The 26,650-nt window shown below is 40.0% G+C and overlaps 1 protein-coding gene across 1 annotated transcript in view; it reads left to right on the top strand.

The window, feature by feature from the left end:
- Window positions 1-19,054, top strand: part of LOC126853064 (uncharacterized) — a 32,338-nt gene extending 13,284 nt beyond the window's left edge. The window contains exons 3-4 of the mRNA XM_050598462.1: window positions 5,972-6,124; window positions 18,635-19,054. Of these exons, the coding sequence (XP_050454419.1) occupies window positions 5,972-6,124; window positions 18,635-18,775 (294 nt within the window). The 3' untranslated portion in view covers window positions 18,776-19,054. The remainder of the gene's footprint in view (window positions 1-5,971; window positions 6,125-18,634) is intronic.
- The last annotated feature ends 7,596 nt before the right edge of the window (window positions 19,055-26,650 follow it).

Here is a 26,650-nt window from a genome sequence, read left to right as displayed (position 1 = left end):
GCACGCCTAAACGAATGTTAAGCCGCTTGCCAGACGTTACAAGAGCTACTTTACCCTCCGTCTGATGAAATTCTCTCCTGAAATTATTTTCAGGCTTGGCGACGGGTTAACGAAGCAACTCGTCGTCGAAAATAAAAGCGAGAAGATGAAGAAGGGATCAGTCGGAAATTTTTAAGTTAATAATACGAATTTCATTTATTAACTCATCAATCTATATATAATTAATGTAATGAGATTTAATTAAACGCGCTAAGTACGAGATATATATTTCATTATTATTTTGTTCGTAAATTAAAACTTTTGAAATATTGTAGACTGATATCAAGTAATAATAACGTTGAACTCCACTTTTTTTGTATTACTCCGTCCTATAACTATTAGAGGAACGCAATTAAAATAATATCATTTAAACAAGTACGATTTACGTTGCCGCAAGAAAAATTCGCACAGATTTATATTGTCAAACATCTCTTTCAAGCAATTTCAAACCGCCCGTCTCCGTATAAACGATGATTACGTGCCGGAAGCTGAAAAGCAATTTCTCTCATTGCAGACGTCGGGGAAGAGTTCGCTGCTTCTCTCACTTCGAGATAACGCTCGAATCGTTCCGCGGCGTATCCGCGCCTCGCGGAAGCGCGACTCTTGCCGATTGCATTCTCTGCCGACGCACAAACGTAAATTAAAAATGCTCCGACGCGGTTAACGAGCGGCGAACGACAAAGGGCGTAGCGGCGGACGCAAAGAGAATGAGAGACGCGGTGGCGAAAATTAATATCACCCTTCTGGCTGCCTTCGACCCTCGTGTTATATACGGGGTCTCGTGCAAGCGCGCGTGTAACGCGCGTCAAAAGTGCAAACGCCGTCGTTTCGTCGCGAAACTTTCGTCTCGTGTGTGTTTCTAATTTTTGCGTTTCTAAAGAAGAAACAGACGAATTAAATAATCGCATCCAAATTTTCATTCAACCTTCGTGAAATGTAATAATTTTAATCGTCAACAATTATGGTTGGATTATTTTCAGAAACATTCGTCGAATTTTTAAAGTCCTTAAAGATATATTGTGTATTTCAGGACGCGGAAAATTATTACGGTATTCGCTAAAAAATGATACCGACTGCATTACCCTTTTATGTCGCTAAATGCTGTGATAGAGTAATCATGCATTAGCATGAATGACAGATGTAAAAGATATACAATACAAACATATTCAAATTAACTGATAGTAAATTGAGATAATTCAAATATATACTACCTATTAAATTAATCATTTTAGTTTTCTTAAGTTTAGTAAGTATAGTAAATTTCAAATAATAATTGAATAATTTTAATAACATGTAAAGTAACGCTTTAAAATCTTTTCATTCATATAATAAATAATTTCCTGAAGCTACAAATTATACGCAGAAAAATGCATAAAAAGTTGTAACTGTGAAAAATAAGGTCGATTACTTGTCCATCGTGCAAAATAAATCATATATATTTTACAAATTGTGCGAGCCATAAATCTCTTTTATCATTGATTATAAATGAGTAGCACATAATTAAGTCAGACAATTTGCTAATTACAATGATCTTATCCTGTTTGAACAGCAAGTACTATAATATTTTATTTTTATCAACTTTTTATTTTTATAAACTTCTATTTATTGCGTACACAGATTTGAATATTTTTTGAGACGGAAAATTTCTCGACGGGAGCCGCGTCAAAGGGAAATAAATGATTACAAACTATCGTGTCGCTCACAGCTCACGAACGTTGAATTTGTTCAACTCGATGCAGCCGAGCGTTTCGCACCGCGTCGATGCCGTGCTTGAACCTCGAGTGGCATCAACACCAAAGCTGTTGCCACGATCGCAGCCTTAATTACAACGTTTAAGCAAACGGTCAAACGATCTGGCGATGCGAAAGAATTTAATTACACGCCAACCTGAAAAAGGCCGCGAAACCGAAAGCAAAAAGCCGCGAATACCGTATCCACGCGTCGGCCTGAAACTGGAAAGAAGATTGAAAATGAGACAACCATGTTCCTCTTAAACAAAGTACTAGAATTAACCCAAATGCAAGATTATTCAACCAGAATACAGTGACTCGTTAGAGAAACGGTTGCCCTTTAAAAGAAACGAACGCCGAAAGAGCTAGTAGCATTAAAAAAGCTAAACGTATATGCAGGGAAAAATATATGCAAAGATTTAAAATAAAATTTTATTTTTTAGCAAATATCATTAGTTTATTAAGTAGAATATCTTTTATTTTTCAGAAAAGAATCGTTTTTCAATCTCAAACGTAAAATAGCATATCATCAAGTAATATGTGCTACTAAATATTTAATAACTAAATATTGATTATTTAATAACTTAAAGTACTTAATCCTAAGCTATACATTTTTTTACATCAAATTACTTAAAATATCTGTTCATTTTGATGAAAAGATTGATTGTTCACTATTGTTTGATCGCTCAAAAGTGTCGACGGATCGTGACGCGGGTGCTTCGCGACGATACTCGAAATGAAAGCGACAAAAAGAGATTGGTGCGGAAAAAAAAGTTTGGTGAAATCGAGAAGCGAGAAGGGCGAATCGGGCGAAAATAGTGGAATATTCGCGGAAAGGGAGAAGGGATAGGTGTCGAAGCGGCTCGTATAGTCCGATCCGACTCGCGTACAATGTCGATGAAGTAAAACGCAGTACGGGGAGGTAATTGGCACACCTTTCAGATGTAAATGCGGTTCGTTAGGGAGGTTTCCAGCGATGCATCGCTGACGATGCACCGGGAGAATCAGACTTGGCCAGTTGATAACGCCGCTCTATAACGGGATGGTGAATTGACACCGCTCACCCTCCTCTCTCTCTCTCTCTCTCTCTCTCTCTCTCTTCTCTCCGTGACGGAGCGAGTAAACCCCCAGAAGTCGTGCGCTAAGTGCCACGTGTTTTATCATGGTAATACGTCATCGGAAACTCTTTCGTGACACCGTCATAGATACGGCGAAAATTTGCGAACGAGTACACGTGACGTACCGATTTCATATATCATATATGCTATATGATCCGCTATTTTGATCATATGATATACACTGGCGATTATAATTCGCCAATAATTTCACTCGCGATCGGACTTGGATATTAACGCATGTGAAAACGATGATCTGCTACAATTAAATTATGATTGCTCTTTTTTCTCGAACCTTTTCATTCCGCTTTAATTATAATACTCTTATTTTATTTTATACGATTTTTAATCTAATAATTCTCTTTGGCACGAAAATCGATACTTAATACGCAGATTTTTGATCGAATTAAATAATGTGGACGAACATGGGGGATTGCATCTCTATCTTAATTCAATTTTATTCAGTTCACACATAACGAATATTTTCCTTTATCCTGCCGGATCACCACACAGTAACGCGAAAAATTTTCACTCGAAACTCCGCGCCCCCGTTAGAGGCGATCGTATCTCCTTCGATGAAACTCTCGAAGGTCGAATATACCGGGGAAACCTGCAGCCGGCCTCGTTACGAAGTTTCTCGTTACGAGGCACCTTTCACGGTTCCCCAGCCTAGTACGAGGTAAGCTGTTGGATAGCGAGCGAGCGCGCGCGGATGAGACCGAGATTGAATTCAGCGAAAATTAACGGATATTGTTTATAAGCGGAAACCCCCACGCGCGCGTCTCCCCGTGTAGATTGACATTACTTGCACGGGTGATTATCGGTATGTCGAGAGACCCCGTCGATCGATCCCGTCTCGCACGGCCTCGGCTGCATTCCTGCCCGAAATTCGCATTCAGCCTGTCGTAATCCTAAGAGCGTATAGCCATAGTATAGCATAGAAGCCAAGTGATGACAGTGCTTTGAGCACCCGCACATAATTACGTGTGATGAGACGGAAGCCGATGAATTTCGGGACCCTAAACGCGTCATCTCCCGAATCCTGTAAGATGACAGTCTTGGAGACTCGAGGCGTCTCTGAACAAAAGAATAAACAAGTCCTTTTTTTTTTTTTTTAATTTTGCTGCTTTTACGTTGGTAACATGATTTATTTTTTTATTGTTTAATTTAATTATTTTATTAATTAATATTTTATGTCACATTTTTCGTAAATATGATATTATAATTTATATAAATTTTTTATTAGACTCTCTCACTAAAAAACGCGATTCAAAATGTCAAGTTATTTAATGCATCTTGAAACGTGCGATTAATGTTTGCACGAGACAGGACTAATAGCGCATAGATACAACCAACCATAATAATCTTTCAATAATTACTAATCGATTATCGCTAATCTACGATCATTCACGGAACAGTATCAATAGAAGGAGGGAATGCAATGTCATTGCCATAAGGCTGGGCGCGCGCTATTGATAAATCTTCGACGACAGCTCGATTGAACGAAAATCACGTCAGCGTCACATACAGGCCCACGGGTAGGGAGGTATTAACGTTCCATAACGTTATTCATTTATCAACTATTCATATCCAGAGCTTGAGAAACGCGTTCACGCGTCCTAAACGTCATATTTCACGTATGCGTGAAATTGTTAATCGCCCAGTTATTAGTCATCTTTCAATCGTAATTTTAAATATGTCATTCCGGTAAATGGAAACACTTTGATAAAGGCTTTTCGATTCAAGATACAAATACATAGGATCTTACAGTTATTTTCAATTATTTTAATTTTCCGATTATTTCGACGAGCAACGGTTATTTTGACAATTTGAGGATCGATACGCTTATTGGAATTTCCAGCCCTTCCATATCCATAGAACAGAATGTATGAAATGGCGGTTCTCCCGCAGCGAGAGGCGCGGCGAGCCGCTGATTAGCAGAAGTCAAGCTGCGGATTAATAGCGTTTACCGATTCGCATTAGTTACGGTTAGTACATTTCAACGCGGTGCCTTGAAATTAGGCACGTACGATAATTAGACGGCGAGCTGCCGCCATTCCATCGCGCTGAGAGACCATACGCGCTGTGCAAGATAATTCGTATGGTCAATAGTTACCCTTGCGCTACAGTGTCGGTCAAGATATTTAATCGAACATTACCTGCATAAATGGGGAGAAGCTGCCTCGCAAACGCGATCTAATATTGTCGACGTTATTTGTGTGTCATCGATAAATTATATATTAATAACGCACGCTGACGTTAACGTTTGGATAAACTCTCTTTTACAAAATAGAAACTTCTATTTGATTTAAGTTCTACTTAATTTCTTATTTCATGCAAGAGAAATTATATATTTAATATAAGAGAAGATATGAGCTTGATAAAATTATTATTAAAATTAAATATATTAAAAAAATTAAACTAACTACTGAAAGAATAGAACTGAAGATAATATTTCATGATAATCTGAGTAACGTCGAGGTATACCTCTTAATCCTAAGAAATGTTGAGGAAAAAATGTTATATTAACTCCGATAAATATAGAAATGAATTGAATATTTAATAAGAAGTTATTAAAAGAATAATCTGTAATTAGGGGGAATTAATTTAACAATAATAGCAAATACAGCTCCTATAGATAAAACATAGTGAAAGAAGAGTAAGGATTATATTAAACATTTAATGAGTGTTCACATTTAAGGAGAAATGTATCTACATTTAACAAAGACTACTGTTATGATTAAGCCATATTTTCTAAAAAAATATAAAAATTGTATTTCTCTTTCACCGATTGAATGACAAGTGAAATTATGTACAACGATTCTAAAAATGATAATTTCGAAAAAATTTAATTTTTAAATCTTTTTAAACGATCAATATAATTTGAAAATCTATTTATAATTTTATATGTCGTATAAAATACGGATAAAACTTTCTATTTAAGAAACAAAATCCTCAAAAAAAGATATATATATATATATTTTGGTATATAAAATTAGAAATTTCTGTTTTGCAATTTTCATGAATCACGAATTCTAGATCGTGCAAAGTGTACTCGACACACTGTATGTAAATTATTTTGTCTAGACAGAGCAGAGATCCGCGCAATCGATCGCGAGCAATTTGTCTCGGGGACCGTGCCAACATCCGGGTGTTCGCGAAGAACGAAGAGGGATCTTGGTTCCGTTGCCTGGCGGCGCGGAAGTGGATAACGACTCAGCGGTGGAAAAAACTTTTAAAGTAAATATCGTAAAAATTCATTTCCTGCCACCAATACGTTTCTATTCGTTCCCTCGCTCCCGCATTTCCCCTCCTCCTCTTCGTCCTCCACCACCGTCGCTCGTTTTTGCTTCTTTCTGCTCGCTTCGTTCCCGCCTTTGCACGCTCGAATACAATAATCCGAAGAAATAAAATATAAGGGTATGGAAGTTCTCGTATTTGCGAGTATTAGGAAGCTTCGAGGGAAAGGGAGCGAAGAATGTGTGAGCCGGGTGTTGGCCGGGGAGGAGGCAGGTATACAGGTATATATATCGTTTAAGCGCGTGCCGTGCTCTTTATGGTGAAATTAAAACAAGCGAGCACCTCCCTCGCGTGCGCGTGAATAGAGAACGGTTAGCGGATATACCTCGGCACACAAATCAGTCCCCGGTAGAGCTTAACCTGTAACCCGATCGATCCATATTTTATATCCAACGGGGGCAATCCCCAAGTATTATCCGCAAATATTTTTCCCGAGATGTATATAAATGGTTGCGCAACGAATTGCGTAAAGAATTTTCGCAAAATTTCCCGAGAACCTCCTCCTCCTCCCCCCCCTCACCCGTTTCTGCCCCTCTCCGCCTTTCTTCCACCCCCGCCCCCTTCCACGGTACAATGGCTCTCGTCAACACATTTTTCAAGAAACGGCGACAAACGTCCCGGCCTGAAAAATGTCTCCTGTCTGATATTGGCGGAACTTTTCCGATTCGCCATTGGCAATGTAAACTCGCCTCTACTACGTGCATTATGCATGCCAGGAAATAGAACGAGTGGGGAACGCGACCTACACACGTACATACGAAACGTGTACATCGAACCTGCAATTGTGTGCGCGGGTGCCGGGCTCAGCCGGGGCCCCCGGAATTCGGATAATCATGTTACAGTGAACGAGTTGTAAAATTCATGCCTCGTAAATACGAAATTTCCATTGACAATGGAGAAATGGTCCGATAGCCCTCTGGACCTCTTCTCTTCTCTCTCTCTCTCTCTCTCGCTCGTGCATTGGGTTTTGGAAATGATACGTTCGCGTTTTGCGCTTTCCAATCGTGTTTGATGATAAAAAAAAAAAATTATAGCAATAAAATTTTAATTTTATAAGATCCAAAGAGCGCGAAGCTATCTTATCTATTTGCGACACATTATGTAAATAAGTCACGGTTTCGCGTTTCTCCGAAACATTCGTGGATTTAAAATATTTCTGCTGAATTACTTTCCGTACTGTTATCGGCGAGCGAGATTATCTGCGGTAATTGCACGTCCGCGATTTCAAAATTAGTTTATCCCCCATGACTATAATTCAAGATTTGCCACGCTCGTCACGCGTTCGTCTTGTCATTATGACATCGATGACAACATATAGTAATCGCCAATACCACGTTTGTACGATCTGGTTAATGTTGATTGACGCTCTATGTACGCATACGCGCGGAGGATGCTCCTCGTCGTGTGCACACACAGGAAGTATTGGAGCCGAGGGGATATGCACCGAGCCATAATTAAACCAACACGTACCGTGACTGTTTGCCTTCGCATAACCGGACAGCCTATACGTAGCGCTATAAATGCAACTAATCAAATCTGCGAGAATGAAAGGAAAATTTATTTTAAAAAACGTGCGCGTATATATATATATAATACTTCTTGGAGATATCTTCTGGAAATGTGCGACTCGTACGAATAAAAGTGATTTGATATATTGTAATTGCAAGACATAAGCATCTACTATCGCGTATTATTATATACTCTTATTGTTAATACTTTTCAACAGTCAGCGCTGATCCGATGATAATTTTTTAATTATCATTTTTAATTATTTCTAATTTTATTATTAACTTATTAATTTTTATTATTAGTTTAATTATTTGATCATTATTATTGTATTTATTTATTATTATAATGATTCTTACAAGACAATATTTTTTAAATATACAAAAAGTCCTTTTTAAAGCAAAAAAGAGATCGAAGGATTGTCGTTCGCTTCGAGAAGAAGCGATATACCGCTTGTTCGACAGACAAAGAACCATTTCACCGACGTTGCTACTCGGGATGGGGAGAGTAGCATAGGACGCCCGTGGCACAGACGGGGGGGGGTACCAAACGAGGAATCTGAAATTCTCCCTCTTCTCATCCCGGCCCTTGTCTCGCGATGCGGGACGCGCGAGGCGGACCGGGGGGGGGAGGGGAGGGTCGAGAGTCAATAATCTTCAAGTAATCCGTCTTTCCGGCGAAAGCTATTTTCATTGTACTCCACAGATTCGTGGCGCGAGTCACGGTTAGAGGACTTTGGGTGAAAAGAGGGATGAGTGGGGGGGGGGGAGGGAAGAGAAAGGAAAGGGGTGCGGTGCGTTAATCAACTAAAAGCCGATAGTCTGGGTTTACACACCGCGTCTCAATAGCCACTATCGTCTACCTCGCATACCGATAACTCCCGCCTGGAGAGAGACGACGAGATGCATACATAAGCGCGCGCGTGCAGGCCACATTCTGTAATCAGCCCCCGCGTCCGTTGAGTGATAGCCCATATTTACTTATTGCGTGCCATCGATCATTCAAGATTCCAGACGATAGGGACGTTTGCGTGTCGCGACGAGATTCGAAGTTACATCGTTACGGAGGGACAATTGTAATTATAACTTGACGTCGCGCGTCTCTCTTATGATATAATACAAGAAAAATTAAATATATAATAATTTATATATATATATATATAAATTATTATATATTTAATTTTTTTTATGTTATATATATATATAAAAGTATAATATAATTTAGAATTTATTCATACATTTATAAGAGGCGAGGATAACGTCATATGCGAGAATTTCCGTCATATAGATAACGCGCGAACATGCGAATAATCGAGTAATATATTTTACGCGAATAATCGCGTAAAATACGGATATATTGCCGACGTGAATGCATCTGGAATGCAACCGAGAACGCAGATCGCAAGTGTCAGCGGCTGGATAGTTTTATATGGTGAGCGGAGAGACTGGCACTTTTGCAGTATTTTATAAAAGTCGCTCTCCCTTCGCAACAAGAATAAAGCAACTGTATCATCGTTCTCATCTCACTTGCTCATGCAATCATGTGTCTTACAATTCTTCTTATAACGATTCGCGCAATAGCCAGCTTATTCAAATTGACGTAATATCTTGAATCTTAGCGTATGCGTATATGTGCTTGATAATGTATATAATTTATATTAATAAGAATATTATAATAATTATCATAATCTTTATAAAATTTACACACACGCACACACATACAGTCTGTACTTATACATACTGACTTAGAAAACATGAAATGTATGTAAAAATTGTCTATTTTAAAAAATCCAAATCCCCTATGTCTGCTTTTTTTCGTAAATATTTTAAAATTTCCAACAATATAATAAACAAAATAATTGAAAAAAAAAAAAAAAATTTCTGTTATGTCATTTTTTAAAGTGATATTTAATTCTTTCATACAAAATTCTCCCAAAAAGTTACAATATTAATCGTGAAAGTTACAATCGACATTAGCGCACACGTGTAATGTATGCATTATTAATTTTGCCGCTCGCAGTTGGCAAAAAAATGGGATGAAAAATCGCGGAACGAGCGTTAAGGGATAATCGACTTCCGGTGGACAGTTACGGCCTGTCGCATTCACAAAGGAGCGTGTAAATGCGCCGGGCGAGGAATAGTTACGATTGCAGCGCGCCAACGTTACAGAAGATACGGATCCCGGACGGACGTCTGCTGTGGAAAGAGAAGCGACGTATCGAGGTGGAAACACGACGGCAGGCGAGAAGCGAAGGGAAAACATTGTGCACGCTGCCGTAACTTCGCGTCACGGTCGGTGAGCTTCATCGATCACCGGCCAACTCAATTTGTCTCCATTGATACCAATCTGCTGAGCAAGCTCGGCCACTCTGTATACCTCTTCTCCCTCCCCCGCTCCATCCTTCTCGCTCTCCTTCCCCTTCTCTCCTTCATCGGCTAATATTTTGTTATAAAAGAAGAATGTGCTAAAAAAAAGCGCATGCATTTTGGCAAACCATGCTTTCATATAATACAGGCGCGAACAAGTGACCGTATTAAGCGTATCAATTAACTCTTTTACTTGACGCGATCATATGTTTGACGTTTCATACGTCAGTTTACTTCAGATGTTTGCTGGCTAAATGTTTAACGGCTTTTCCAAGTTATGCGTATTAATGTGTTACCCAATATGTGAATCACCGACTTCAAAAATGCACTTGGCAACACAATTCTTTCGGAGAAATAAATCGTTATTTTGTAGCAAAAAGTGATCGTCGGAGCACAAATTTTGATTAAAGTAGCAGAACAATTTCCGCTTTCCGCGTGACTGCGCGCAATCCTAAACCGAGATCCGCCAATAATTTCTCACGAAAGTTACGCGTGTAATAATTTCGCTCGCGCAGCCGATAGTGAATGATTAAATTGCGTGAATATCGTGGAGTTAGTCGACCGCAGCTACTATACGGGGTTGACTCTAGCGCGAGGGTGGACGAGAGGCGGAAACATCGCGATATAATCAACAGAATTAAACTATCCCCCGCCAGGCAAATCCGCCGCTTCTCGGCGACGGTTCCGCCTGAAAAGTCCCGCCGCCTCTCCTCCCCACCCCAGCCCCTCCGAACCCACACACATAGACACCTTCGGATCGGTAAAGCAGCCGACTGATTCGCGCCACGTGATATAGAGCGGATGTATGTGTGTGTGTGTGTGTGTGTGTGTGTGTGTGTGTGTGTGTGTGTGTGTGTGTGTATGTGTGTGTTAGATGTGGGTACCTATCCTATATACGTGTAGACGCTTTACACAGAAGCGGATGTGAGAGGAGTCGACGGAGAGCGAGATCGTGAGAACGGACGAGCCGTGGGGCGCGGAAAAGGGAGAGAGGAGAGGAGGGGGGGGGGAGGAAAGGGGGGGAAAGCGGAAAGTGAAGCGGAGACGCGGGCGCCAGAACCGGTGTACAGACACGAGTACGAAACGGGTTTCTATCAAATTATAAGTTGTCACACGGATGACGACGCAGCGCAGCCGAGCCGAGCCGAGCCGAGCTGACTCCGGGCTTAGCTTTCCCAGTTAACGCCGCCGCCAATCAGACCCGCCCCCACCCCCCCGCGCCCCCCACAATCTCCTCCCTTTTCATCCTTTCGTCCTGCAACCCTAACTCGCGCAGTATCTCTCTGTTCGCTCTTTCTCTCATCTCTTTATCCGTCTATCATCCGTCTCTATGTCTGTCATCCTCCTCCATCGTTCTTCTCTCACCCCTTTTCCTCCCCGTTCCCCTTTTTCCATCGTTCTCTTATTGCGCTTCCCGGTGCGCTTCGACGTTCCTCTCACCACGGTACCGTGGTCTTTCCGCTTCTTGAGCGCTCGTATGGAAGGAAGCAAGAAACTCCGGCTTCGTAGGCGCTTCGCAGCTGGCGGGCCCGGCATTTGCATGCGAGGAATTTATAATTGGGCAATGTTTATCTTATGCCGGTGGAGCAGCTAGACCGCCGCGCGCATTGCCGTGCTGTAACTACGGGAGGAACTGGTGGAGATGGTAGCCTCAACCCAAGGTTGGCTCGTTAGTCCGCCAGTTAAATCGGTACGCAAACGAAGCAGCGACTCTTTTCCACAAATGAAAGAAATTCATAAATTCTGCGCAATTTCTTGTATTATTATACCATACAGAATAAATTACATAGCATCATCTTGATTATTTTCACATTTAAAACCTCAAAAGAAGCAGTTATAAAATGGCTACAAAATTATGTAAAATTAAAATCTATCTTTACTTTACAGATTTTACTTTACATGATTTTGTCAATTATGTGTAAATTATTCTAATTTTTTTTTATTCAAGTAATATTTTTAAAAACCGAAAATTACGTATTATTTTAAAAAATCATATTTTTCGCACTATCCGGATTAAGAGTCTCTCAAAAATGAAAACACGCGATATTAAGCTGCGCCAAAGAGACGCGCGAGAATGGCTTTAAAGGCTATTATTCCCCGGATCTATCGTCTGCCAAAAGTATTTCAGGCTGTATTCTCCAGAACTGAAGTTTCGTGCGCGAGCGTACCGCTGCGATTTGGCAGTTCCTTCGTCCTGCGTCGCGCCGGGGCGAAAAGATATCGCGATATTATACGATGATAATGGGGACCGCTCAATAACATCGCGAAGAGTAATAGCAGCGGCATTGTGCTTAATGGCTAGGGTATTCCACGGAGGGAATCGAAGCTACGGTTTATCGTCAGCCAGGGTGTAGGCGTTAGGGTTCCACGGTGACGGATAGTCGTGTCAGAGTCGGCCCTACAGGTTACTGTACTCTTCCGCTTCGTAAAGTCCCAGGAACGAGAATGGGATGTAATGAGTCAAATTAATAGCGGCGAAGGCACTCTTGTGTTTATGGATTTTTATAAGAATCGCGCGACACAAAGAGTTCTTGAGAGAGCGAATAAGTTTATATAACATTGTAATGTTTTATATAAATTTATTTATGTACTCGTTTTATTTAATAATAAGATGCATGTTTCATAATTTTTTACTACTTTATATGCATATACTTGTCTCTTTTTCACAACGTAAATTGTTATAATTTTTTTTTTTGATATACATTATATTGCATGTAAACATTCGTCTCTGGCAATTTTTTATTCAATACACAAGGAAGACAAGGAAGAAAAGAGAGAAAGAACATTAAAGGAAAAAAAATTAACAGATATAGAGAATTCGTGCGAGTACCCATTATAGCACGTTCGAGTGTTAAAAAAAAGGCACAAGAGATCAAGTGCGAAGGGAGGGTGACAAGAGGGTATCTAAGGGGGTGTGACTCGGCGCGTCTTTAATGCTTCGGCATTTCAAAACAAATATCCTCGCTGCTTCTCCTTCGCGGGGGCGTTCATTCGGTACACATTTCTCCGTCTTGCGCATCATCACGAATCCTCGGCTCGAATAATTTCCAATGGATTTCCATAAGAGCTTACCCGCGATTTATTATAAACGCATTATGCTCCCTGGTGATGGCCCTTTTTATATCCTAACCCTAAAGCATCGGCACCCTCCCCATGCGAAAGAGGAGCCACGTAAGATTCGCCTTCTCATCCCTTCAAAGAGGATTTCTTTTCGAGCTTACTCGTCCCCTGGACGAGTTCGAGCTCCGACAAACGGGAGTTGAGTTCCTTCACGACAGATCTGTGAAAGTATTTATGGCGGATAATCACTCAAAAGAGGGTCTTTCTTATCGTCGTGGATTAATGATTGTATACGAAAACGCCATAAGAGAGAGAGAGAGAGAGAGAGAGAACAGGCCTTGCAAATACATAATACATTATTATTATGCCCGGCATGTTTTGTAATCTTTATAATAGCGTGCCAATAGAATATAAAATACAATTATATTATAGGATAAAAAAATATTAATAAAATATTTTAAAAATGTTTTCTCAAAAAAGAAAATTAATTTTATAATATTAAAATATTTCCACAATCTCTTACATGAGAGAATTAAATAAAATTACACAGTAATAAAAATAGATTATTATATAAAAAACTTGAAGTTATTTATAAATGACAACTAAATTCTTTTCATTTTAGTAATTTCTTAAAGATTTAATAATTTCTGAATTAATATTTAATTTGTTTATATCTCTAATTTGCAAACATTTGTTTGAGCTGTCAAATAATATGATACATTAATTTTACTAAGAATTAATTAATTTAAAAAAAAAATTTTTTTTGATGCACGTATCTCGACCCGTTAAAGGGTTCAACCCCGCGGGTTTATTCGTTCAAGCAATTAAGCCGGATAATTTATCCCATTCTCGTACTGCCGGTCCATCGATCGATCGCTCACGGTGCGGATCACGTACGCTCGTTGACGTCAAACACTGCGGCATTCCCGCGTCTGTCGATCGCGCGCGGAGACGCGCCGCGTCGCGACGCGCTTAAGAGTTACAAGTTGCAAGCTAATGTTTGCAATTTACCCAGGCGTGTGGTGAATCTCGCCGGCGAGCAAACTGGGTGGCCGATGCGGAAGGGATTCCTAAAGCATCACCGGGAAGCACGGTGAGCGCTCTCCAGCCGCCACCGCCACTCTAACAGTACCAGCAACGGCAGCGATAACGGATAGCGCAGCGGTCCTGGTAGCAGCATCAACCAGCGCGCCGCATCAAGTATCACTCTATTTACCCGTCAAATATTTGTGCTTTTACCGTGGAGCGCCGTATCCCAAGTCCCTCTTCTCTCTCTCTCTCTCTCCCTCTCTCCCTCTTAGCTACTCACTCTATCCTCTAGTGCCACTTTGTATACAGCGAACACTGCCGGCAGAATTTCCCTAACGAAAACTTGCCGAAAATTTGCAATTCGTAAAGAGAGTAGGGCAACGGACCTTTACTTGCAGCTCGGTCGTGGATGGCGAAGCAACCGAGAGACGTCGAAATAACGACTTCGTTTTAACGTCGAATGAATCTCTGAAACCGTTCGTTGGATATTACGAAGGTATATTTAGATAGAGGAAAAATGCGAAAGTTTTCTCGAATCTTTTTATTCGCGTTCTAATTTTTTGCCATTTCAGATATATGTGTTTTCAGCGTTGAACATTTAAAGATGAGATGCTAAATATATGCTACACGAATATTTATAGAAGGAATATTAAATTGTGATTAAAATAATACCAGATGAGAGGTCCATATATATATATATATATAATTGCTCCATGCATTATTTCGATTGAAATTTTATATTCTCTTTTTTTTTATAGCTCTATCTTCTTTGATAATATTTTCTATCCAAATCTATAAGAGACATTCATATAAATTAGTTTATAAATCGATCGATCAAAGTATAGTAGGAATACCGAGAGCGACCGTTTCTGTATCTGGAATAGACGGCGGAAATAGAACAAAGGACTCGTAACATGTGCCAAAAATAAGGATTCCCTCAAGAAGAAACGGCGGATGACGATGGTAAGCATCAGAGTGCCCGTAGGCTGGTCACGAATGTGACGCACGACCAGGTACCGCACAGTCGTCCTTCTTCCTTCCTTTTTCTTCTGTTTTGGCCTCCCCGAACTAGCCACTCCCGGGAATCCTAATATCTACATTTGACGTCATGCCAAATACTTATCCCTACTCGTCTCGAATAAGGCAGCGAACGGACGATCGAAGAGGAAGGAAAACCAACGTCCAGGATATCCCTGATGACGTATTGTATTTTTCTGTCCGCGAGCCGCTCTACCGGAACGAGAAATAGTCGTCATTAAACATCCGACGTAATAACCATAATTTCATTTTCGACTCGAATTCGAAGTCGAACGAGCAAGTCGTGCGAGCATTTCGTTGATTTCTTGCCGAATTTAAAATCGAAAAGACGCGCGGATATTGTACGCACGTAATGCCCATTGTAGTGACAATCGAAAAATCAGTACATAGTTCGACGATGTAACAATTTTCTTCATAAATGTTCATTATATTGTAACATCGTTCGCGTACAGTCGGAGGAAATTGATCGAGTCGGAAACTTGAATGGAAATTCGAATTCGGGCGCGTTACTTTTCGATGAGAAACACACACCCCTTGATAAAATCGACGAAGTTTGCAGCTCCCGAATTTAGTCCAGTCGAATGATTGCGATGGAAATCGTCGAAATTATCGACAGACGGGTTATAGTACATACCGACGCGCAGGATGCGGACTGTCCGATTTGAATACATAACTGGCCAGATATAAACGAGCCTATGAATAAAATTTAAATTCCAATCACGGTGACCGAACAACGCGACAATATCCGCGATCGCGCGGTAACAATTGTGTCATATAATGCGAAACGCAACGAGAGAGAATCTAGATTCTTCGCCGTCTAGAAAGCTTGCGATCTATCTAAGGTGTAAGAATAGTGTAAAAATCTATATATATATATATATATGATTTTTTACAAAAGTAAAAAAAATTGTACTTAATGTAATAAAAATATTTAAATGTATTCTTCTAGCGAGAAGTAAAAAATGTCTAAATACATTTATGATAAATTACGAAAAAGAGATAAAAAAACTGTTGCAAAATAATTTGCTTTTATGCATATAGATTTGTAATATTTTATCTACATAATATATATATATTTTTTTTTGTCCCTACTCAATTACCGAGGAGAAAATTTAATTGACAAATTTGACAAATTTTATCAGTCGACAAACGCGCAGTCGGAAATCTCGTAACGAAAGGCAAACGCGTCATAATTGCCACGTAATTATGCGCATTTTAATTTGCAAGCGGGCGTTTATACCATCGGTTTTCTCCCTCCCTTGTGTGCGCGCCCGATCTCTTATACACACGGGCGCAAGTGAAATCCCAGCAAATTACAATCATGCCTGTTTGACGTTTGCGCGCGACGGTTTGATTTATTAATCACCGACTCGGGGCTGCGGGAACAGTCCCGAATATTTTCGCACCATCGGAGAGTGCTCCGTAATTTTCTCCATCAACGCACACGCGTTGTAATATTTATGTCCGAGTGCGGGCGTGCATTTTGTATTATCCCCGACTCCCTCTCCTTCTTTTCCTCTCTCTCTCTCTCTCTCTCTCTCTTTCTCTCATCGCAAACATTCTCCCCTTCGCGAATTAGAACGGCAAAAGAGCGCGAGCTGTTTGTAATGCGGAGACTAGACAGCCGCAATGGACCATTATCTTTATCTGTACAAGTTTATGAGAGAGGAGAGAAGGAAATCGATTTGGTCAATTTTCGCGCCGGTTATTTTAATCGTCATTTCATGCGTTTTTATTTCGCACCTCGGTGTTGCCATCGCGTTGATTAGTGTGAGCGTGAAAACGATTCGGTTTCGCGAAGTTAAGGGGGCAACCCTCGTTAACGTCAATGCATCCATATATATATATATATATATGGTGTGTTTATACAGAAGTATGTTTATATATATATATACAGAGAGAGGGGAGGGGAGAGACGTGCAAGCTGCATGTAAATCGCGATAATGTCGAATGTATGTAACGTACCGTTGAATGACGCTAATGAGTAAATAATATGCGCACAATATTAACGTTCACAAACAACTTGGTTCGTTATGCTTTGTTTTCATCGGCGTGGCGCGGCGCGGCGGAACGTTTAATTATTGATATTCGCTGTGATTCTGGTAAAATGAACGCCGCCGTTACACTCGTGAGTTTAACGAACGACTTATGCGCATTGCACCACACAGTCTATTTGCTCGAAGCATTATCGAGTGATGGGATAATTGCTGAAACTCTATAAATTTATTAACTGCGCTCGCGCGATGCCGCGTACATTTTTATTATTGCGATTTTACGATCTTTATTAAGCTTCTTTTCTTTCAACGATATATAAAGATACTAGATATACTCCCGTGCTTTATTTTTCATCTAGTCTCAATTCAATTTTTTATTTTTGCCATCGGATAATTTTTTATTTTTACAATTGAATAATTAAATAATTAATCAATCAAAAATTTCAGTTTACTTCTCGTCGATAAAATATTTGAAAGATTTAATTTCTCTCTAGAATACTTTATCTCTTTTGTATTATAATGATTATATATAATTTTTTCTCATATTATATCTCGCGCGCATGCCATGTGCATTGTTTAATTTACTTGAATAAGGCGTCATGCTAACGAAATTACACACGCTAGTAGTCTGATTGTATTACGGCTCTCTGATTAAAGGTCTTTGCTCCGATCCGAGGGATAGCTCGATATATCAGCGTCCTGTAGAGTTTCATGGATCAACAAGCGTGCTGATAGTAGTACATTTTCGTAAATCGGCATGGATGCGCATGACAAAAGGCGTATCTCACAAGTTTATTGTCTTGGAAATTTCGATATATCGTTAGTCCTTTTTAATCTTCGAAAGTGCCGATCACTTTGTAATAATGATTCAATAAACACGGTAAAAGTCGAGATAAAAAAGGTCAAGACATTGTACGGTTAGTTCTATCATTTGTATGAATGTTCGAGAGAAAGCGATATATTTCCGTCAAATTTTATTATTATTTCTACTTCCTGAACGTTCTAAAGAGCGAGATGTTTTGCTCGAAGGCAAGGGCTTCTATTTTCCTTCTGTTTTTGCGATTTCACTTTGTGCATCAAACAGTCTAATATTGAAATAGTCTAATATTACACGACACACTACATACTTTACATATGTTTTTATTTTATTATTATTATTTTTTTATTATTTTTTATTATATATCAATATATATATTTATTGAAATGATTGATATATATTAAGATCAAAAATTAACACGTGCAATTTTTCGAGAGATATTATTTATAAAATTAGACAGAGTATTTATAATTTGATGTGTAAAAAATTTAGCATAAAATAAGATCAAATATTCAAAATTTTGAATATCCCAAATTCTAAATATTCCAATTTCTAAAAATTATTTTTTAAATGTTTTCAACGTTTTCAGCTGAGCTATATTTAAAATATCAGGTGTAATATAGAGTATATTGTGGAACAGGCTGCGACACGTGGAAGATGTCAGATTTCGGCAAAATTGAGGGGAGGACCGTCGCGAGAGGGAAATCCGGATGGCGCGTGGGAGAAAAGTGAGGATATAAACAACCGGCGGAGTAAAAGTCGCATACGAAGCTCGGAGTAACTTATCACTTTCCCTTAATCGGGATCAGCCGCGCGACGAAGCCGGCGATGTTCAAGTCTCGTCGCGTTAAATATTCAGAAGAAGTCTGCTGCTGGTGTAAATCAGAGGACCAACCGTCCTCCGTCAACCCCTTTTTCCGAGACTTGCCGACTAAGAAGTCAACAATCATTCTTCCTCGCATCCGCTTTCCGCTTGGCCTTGGACGGCCAATGAGATCTGGCTCGAGAGAAGCGTAAGAAGAGAACAAAATGCGAATCCAAAATCGGACCGGAAAAACTATGGAATGCAATCAATAATTGATCGTTGATCTCATATAAAAGAGACTGTATAGTTCTTGGAAACTCATAAATCACGGATGTAACGAATATAATTATGTACACTTCTTTCTGACATCATAAATAATCTCTTATATTATATTTTTTTATTATTTTTTATATTAGTTGTATTATATTAATCAAAAATAATGTTTTATACATATATATATATATATATATATATATATATATATATGATTATTATTTTATTAATAAAATAGCATTTTTTAATTTTTTTAATTCAATAATCAATGTATCAATATATAAATCAATGTATTTAAAAAAAAAAAAACATGATGCTATTTATGGAACAACTTTTATCATTGCCCGGCTTTTATTTGTGACGCCACGCGAATACAAATAAGTCCCATAATTCGGATTAAGGGAATACTTCCGCCTGCTTTTGATTCCAACGGAGATAATAACGCAAACGGCAATAAATCAAGATGATCAACGTCACGCGGTGCATGCGAGGATTCCGAGGGAAGTAGGGTCGAGGGTGATGAATCCTCCAAGGAACGTAGGAAAGCGAATGGTGGGCTGTTGGGGTTGAGACAGAGGAGACTAGCTATTACTATCAATTTGCATGCCTTCGGTCACTCGATCTACCTTTATCGTCCTTTCATCTTGACGATATACCGGAGGCTTATTTCCGCTCATATATTTCTCAGCCCCAATAAGATATCCACAGTCATCCCTCCTCTTTCTATGTCCTTCTATTTCCTCTTGCGGACACTCTCAAGGAACTTCGTGCCACAACATACGAGATTCCTGTTCAACGCTAATACCATTTGTTGACCTCAATAACACCAATAAAATCGATTCTAGAGATGAGAAAGAAAGAGAAATAGAAAGAGAGAGAGAGAGAGAGCAAGAGAGATTTAATATTTAATTTTAATTTAAAATATTAATCTATGTAAAATATAAATAAATATATAAAAGAATATAAAAAAAGATATACATTATAATAATTTTAAATTTAACATTAATAAAAAATATCTATTTTTTTATTAATGACAAAATAATTTTTAACGAAATTATTATTTTATTTATACAAATTATCTGTTTATTTCTAAATAAGTTTAATTGTTTAATCTTAACAATTAAAAACAACATATATATTATTGTGATACGTTCAACGAAATTTTGATTAATAACTAACAAGAGTACCCGGCATGACTTGGCTTCTTGCCCTTATTTGCGTCTGAGAGCACTTCATCCCTTTCTCTTTTCCTCTCTTTCTCCCTTTCGGAAATTGCAAAATCATCACTTGATAGCGGGAATTTCTCGCCAGAAACGAAATGAGGCAGTGAGTCGAATCGTTAGGAAAGTTATGCAGGGCAAATCTCTTCTCTTTTTTAGTACTGCGCTACTGTGAGGAGGAACATGAAAAGGATCCTCCAACTGTGGCCGCCTCCCTTGCAGTCAAAGGCTCGGGGGAGCAAGAAGAAACTTGGCCGGCTGAAAAACAGCCAGGTAGAAAGAATCCACTCGACCCAAAAAGCATTCGACGAAGCCGTAGACGGAATGTGAGCGCGTCCAACGCGAATATGATGAAAATATCGGATCGTGTGCGTTTTTTTTTCCTCTACAGACCAAACTTCGACGAACCTTTCAGTTTCTTCAAAGATCCACGCGGAAGATATAAACTTGAATATTGCGATTAAAATCCGCTCCGTCAACAAATATTTCGCGAAAGGATAAATCATTATTATTTATTTGTCCAACGTAATTCCGATGTCAAAATAAAATTCGACCATTTAACTCGAGAAGTTGATTAATATTATCTACACTTGCGAGATTGTAGTTTTGAATACTAACCGAGGAAATTGCAACGAGACGAGGGCGCTATCTCGAAACACTCTGTATAACAAAGTTATACGATTTATATTGCATGTCGATGAGGCATAATAATTCCACTCGACGATTAAAGTGAAACTTTGATTACACCCGACTTTGGGAGTCCCATTTTGCCCTTGCACGTACATACATGCGTGTACAGTTTTAACGTATTATCGAACGCCGGTCAGCCATCCCGTTATCCGTCAACATACTTTTAGCGAGTAATGCGAAAATCGCCGTGGTTGCAACTTTTTTATTAAATTTCCATCGCATTACTTAGTGTCCGCGACCATCATTATACTCGTCTACCCGTCCGCGACAGAAATGTCGGACCGGGTAGCGGGAATCATTCAAATTGTATTTATGAATTCTAAAGTTTTTCCGGCAAACCACACAGCACGCGCACGCGCGAACGGTCGGATGTAGGAAACTTTAAATAAAATTCATTTGGGAGATTCGTGATCCGGCATTACCATAAATTTGCAAGCTACCAGGTGCGCGGACTTGGAATTTATTTCAACTTCAACTACCACGACATTTCTGACAAAGAGAAAAGGAGAGAGAGAGAGAGAGAGAGAGAGAGAGAGAGAATCTCAGAATTTTATGCTGAATACACTTCTCGGGTTCTTCGCCGTTATAATCGCCATGATATCCGCAAATTACGACGATTATAATGAGAATATTGGTAGAACTTTAAGTATTTTTACCAACTTTTATAATTACCATTCGTACTTTGAGCAGTCGACAAAACGGATAAAATTCTCCATAAAGATATCACTTCCCTGTGCATCTTAACTCTTTCAACATTTATTTAAAAAAAAGCATATAAAATGCATTGTAATAAATAAATATGTTTTTACGCTTTTCACACATTATATATAATATGTCTCAATTCGCAAATATAAACATGCAAATTTAATTAACTTGCAATAATTTTTACTTGCCAACAATTTTAATTATTCAAAATGTATATACTTTTATTTCTACGACGTCGTCTTGTTCCTAATTGCTTCGCACAATGATAGAAGATCTTATCCGTTAAGTTTATATTGCGTCAACGGTAAAAGAGCGAGGCGAATCTCCCAGCCGTGACAAATACAACGGCCATACTCGCCGTTATCCTTACGTCTGATATACACGCAGTCCCGGTGGTGTCCTAGCGGTGCTTTAACCATCCCCCAGGCAGCGGACCAATTGTCGCCCTCATAAATTACAGAGGTTCGTCGCCGAATTCCCCCTCTCTCTCTCTCTCTCTCTATCTATCTCTATCTCTTTCTCTCTCCAGCTCGGAATCCACGTAGTCGTCGTACTTGGATGCACGTGTGCGTGTACTTGAGGGTGAAAATACGACGGCGACGGCGTGCACGTGTGCATGAATTTACAAGGGCCCGGGGCCCCCGACGTAGACGACAGAAGCGCGACAAACACGCGATACACGCGTGGTGAGACAACGCGTACAGTCCGGGATGCGCTTTTCTCGACCAGGAACCACATCGTTCCCCACACACAAAGTGGCGAATCCGTACGAGACTTGTTTCCTGAGAGACACGGCGAAACAAAGAGAGAGAGAGAGAGAGAGAGAGAGAGAGAGAGAGAGAGAGAGAGGAAAAAGACGGAGAGATCAGAAGAACCGTGGGGCTTAGGATATAATGTCCTCATACCAGCAAAAGGTCTTGCGATATTACAACCGCATTGCGTAGATATCGCTCCACCTGCAGAGCATGCGCGTGATGGTGTATCGCGTTTCTGTATCCGGCCTACGATCCGAGGAAGACGAAGAAGAAGCGAGGCCTTGTAGGTAAGAACCGAGATGAGACAAAAGCGGAACGCAAGGATTAGAGCGGATGTTAAAGGACGAGCGAGGAAGAGGAGTGGATCGGAGTTGAAGAACGCGAAAAATATTCTATAGTCGTGGAATCTTTTTTTTTTTTTTTTTACCAATTTTTTCAAATTTGCTATTTATTATATCTTTCGTTTATAAAAGCGTCAATCTTCCTATACACGTTCCGTGATTGATATAAAATATAAAATGACGAAATTAAAGGATCGTCATGATGACAATCGACGTTATACCTTCTTTTCGCGACGAGCATTTATTTAGCGAACAAGTACTTCTCGCAATCACCTTCCGCAACTATTAAACGAAGCTTCGTTGCAGTTAGTTTACCCAGCTAAGGCGACCTTACGCCTACTTGCCTCCTCAACGACGTCTCTCCTTGTTTTCCTCTCTCTCTCTCTCTCTCTCTCTCCCTCCTTCTTTTCCACCCGCGCGCGGAAACGTCGTTTTCTCGCATTACGGGAGCGCAGATATTCGAATATGCCGGTATTAGAGTACTGTATTGTGTACGCAGTTGGCTCGATAGTGTGTACACGCTATTGCACGCCCGAGCAACGAGGCAAGAAATCGAAGTCGCGGTACGATCCGGTGAAGCTGCGACAGCAACGGCAAGCGACGCCGAGGCTTCTGCGCGCAGTGGTCCGAACGGATCGCAAGGGTTGCCGAGTAACTATATAGCGGGAGCTTCCAATTAACCCCCGCATTTAGACAGTTTGAGCACAATAACATGGCCCGAGGGTTCCTTGCACCGGCATACGAGCGACTTACCGAGAGCAAGTTCGGAACGGAGGGTGGAGAAGGCGGATGCCTCTCTCTCTCTCTCTCTCTCTCTCTCTCTCTCTCTTTCCTTCTTAATGTAGCCTGCATTAATTAACCGTCGAAGTAAGGTAGAGTCTGGAATATTTCTCCACTATTCAGACTCTAGGGTAGAGGACCCTCGGCGATCCTGGGATATTTGATAGCAAATTTTCCCTATCTCCGAAAGAACTAGTACGGATCCGCAGCTATAAATTATATTTCTCTCTCACTCTCTCTCTCTCTCTCTCTCTCACTTTCTTTCTTTCTTTCTGTTAAATTTTATTAAATAATAGAAATAAATTTTTTTTAATAATGTTAATTATAATGAGACATGAATAAATTTCTCTCTCTCTCTTCCATTCTGTATTAATTAATTATACAAATAAATATATATATATATATATATATATATGTGTGTGTGTGTGTATATATATTATATTTCTATATTACAGCTATTATTAATTATTTTTGTAAATTTTTTCTAATATAATTAAAATATAAAATAAATATTATAATAAATATTATACTGTAATCACGTCATCTATCTTACATATCTAATCGTTATATTATTATAATTTGTTAAATTCTTTTATATTTTTTTATCTCTCTTTATACGCGTTTATTTCGTTCGTATGTGAAAAAAGAACTTTCGAAATCGATTGAACTCGCACACCAGCCTTAATCCTCGTCTACGTCGGTCGGTAGCGATAGCACATCGTTGCGACGTTTTAAGAGGTTTCGTGTCTCTCATTTTCACTACTCGGTCGTCGCACCACCCTGACTCTTTCTCGATTTCTTCTGCAGCACATCTCCGCTCTCCAAACTCCCGCAGGCGGTTCTTCGTTCTAACGTTCCCTCGGGTAAAGACAGCCGCGACCCTTGCCTCCTACGGATCTTCGAGCCGCCATAAATGGTTTCATTCTCGATTCTCTACATCCCGATATAAAAATCTCTCCCTCGGATCCTCGTCAGTGCATCGCGCGTCGAAGAGGAACGGGAGAAAGTAGAGCAACAGCCGCGCAATGAGAGAGAAACGGAAGGAATCAGAAAAATGCAGGCATCTCAGGGGAAATTAACGTAATGAGGCAGATTCGATTCTTCGCGCAGCGATGAAAAGGGGGAGAGAGAGAGAGAGAGAGAGAAGGCTGAAAAAAGAATAAAAGCGAGAGAGAAGAAAGAGGAAGAAACCGGAGAATACTATCGTCTTTCGCAGTCGTTTGCCATCGCCAAGTTATTGGTTTCTTCGAGACGCTTACTTCCGTAATTCGTCCGAGAATGTCTCGTTAAAATTAGAATGGATCTTCGACGTTAAGACCTCGCATTGATTATAGTGCGGGGGCTCGATATCGTTTGCCTTCGACGCGGCGACCGGCTTCTTTTCAATGCAACAAACGCGGGTCCCTCCCGAAAGACGATCGGTTTTCGTTAATAAGTATCTTTCAAAAGGCTCCAGCCCTACAACGACCCTACGACGGTTACACTGTAACAAGCACAGTTGGAAAACCTAATTATCCTTGAAATTATAAATCGCAAAGTTTGTCCGTAGTTTTACGATTGAATTATCTGACGTGCATTAAAGCAAATTTTTATTCTTTCGATCATAATTGCAATCAATTTTCCACAAGATCAGAAGAATCTTCATTATCGTCCATTGTAACATTAATAGTATTGATTCAACATCTATATTGAGAGGAACAGAGTTGATATCTACGATCGCGGCAAAATCAATACAAAAGTACAGCGTTTGCAATCACGGTATTACAGAGATAATTTGTAGGGAACGAATTAAATAAGCTGAATGAATGTTTAATTATAATTACCAAAATAAACTTGGGCCATTGTACAAGTTACAGTGCCGAAGTAGCTTCAACTTCGGAATGGAAACTTTTATTCTCGTCGATCGGGGCGTTCGCGGAAAGTTGAGCGGAGAGATCGACGCATTCAACGAGAAAACTTATTTGCGAGGAGAGCTAACGAAAGAGTATATCGACCTCTCCTCGTCGAGAAATCGGACAATTACGTTAAAAAGGCCGTTACCGAAATATCACGATGCCCCGCCATCGTTATTCGATTTCGCTTCGACTTTTCCGTCGCGGACAATGGCATCGCCGCATCACAATGCGAGGCTTGTCCACAATTCATTCAATTACATGACTCGAGAGGCGCATACTCGGCAACCTCATCTTTCATCGACGGACGCCCATTACGGCGAATCCTTTCTAAACGCCTTCTCCCGACAAACAATAGCCATTTTTTTTTTTTGTGCATAATAACAATCGCATAATGACAATCTGTCTCTCGTTCTCGAGCGGAAAAGTAAGCGCACGAGTTAACATGTGTCTCAATTATAATACATATATAAGATATATATATATATATATATATATATATATATATATATATATCTCTTGCTCGCAATTTGCTCCTTTTTTTTTATTCTCCCCTTTCTTCCCTTCCTCTTTGTCCCTCTTCCTCCGTCCCGGGCCGCCATTGCAGTTCAATTGTCCGCGAGAAGCGGGAGAAAGATTCTATTAAAAGTTGATGACGGGGACCGACGACGACGATGGATCCGGACTTGCGAGTTTTAATGCACTCGTTATAATCGGCCCTCTTACCGCGAAATGCCTAGCGAAAAGAGCTCTCCTTCGTTCGTTATCTTTCAGCGTTCTACCCTCTCCCAGTCCTCCCAACCCCCTTGGTAACTTTCCCCGCCCCCTTCATCTCGTACCTCGCCCGCGTCTTTTTCGCGTGAGCGTCCTTCTCACGTAAATTGGGAAAATAATTTGCTGTTTTAAGAAACGGCTCGGCTACCTTCCTGCCTCCCTCCCCCGCTTCCCTCCCCAACTCCGCTAAACGCAAATTCTCCCTTTTTTTAAGTACAGCAGTCTCGCAACGCCGGACATTTGCCTCATTTTCGTCGTCAATGTCGGCAAACGCCGTTCCCGTCGCACCGCTTTTAGCGTAAGGCGTCATTTTCGTCGCTCGTCTCGTCGGATAACTAATTTTCATAATCTTCGGCCGGGTGAAAAAGTCGCTCGAAAAGAGAGAGAGAGAGAGAGAGAGAGAGAGAGAGAGAAGTTGCGC

The sequence above is a fragment of the Cataglyphis hispanica genome, chromosome 1 (genome assembly GCF_021464435.1).
Source record: "Cataglyphis hispanica isolate Lineage 1 chromosome 1, ULB_Chis1_1.0, whole genome shotgun sequence".
NCBI lineage: Eukaryota > Metazoa > Arthropoda > Insecta > Hymenoptera > Formicidae > Cataglyphis > Cataglyphis hispanica.
This window is presented reverse-complemented; position numbering and strand designations above follow the sequence as displayed.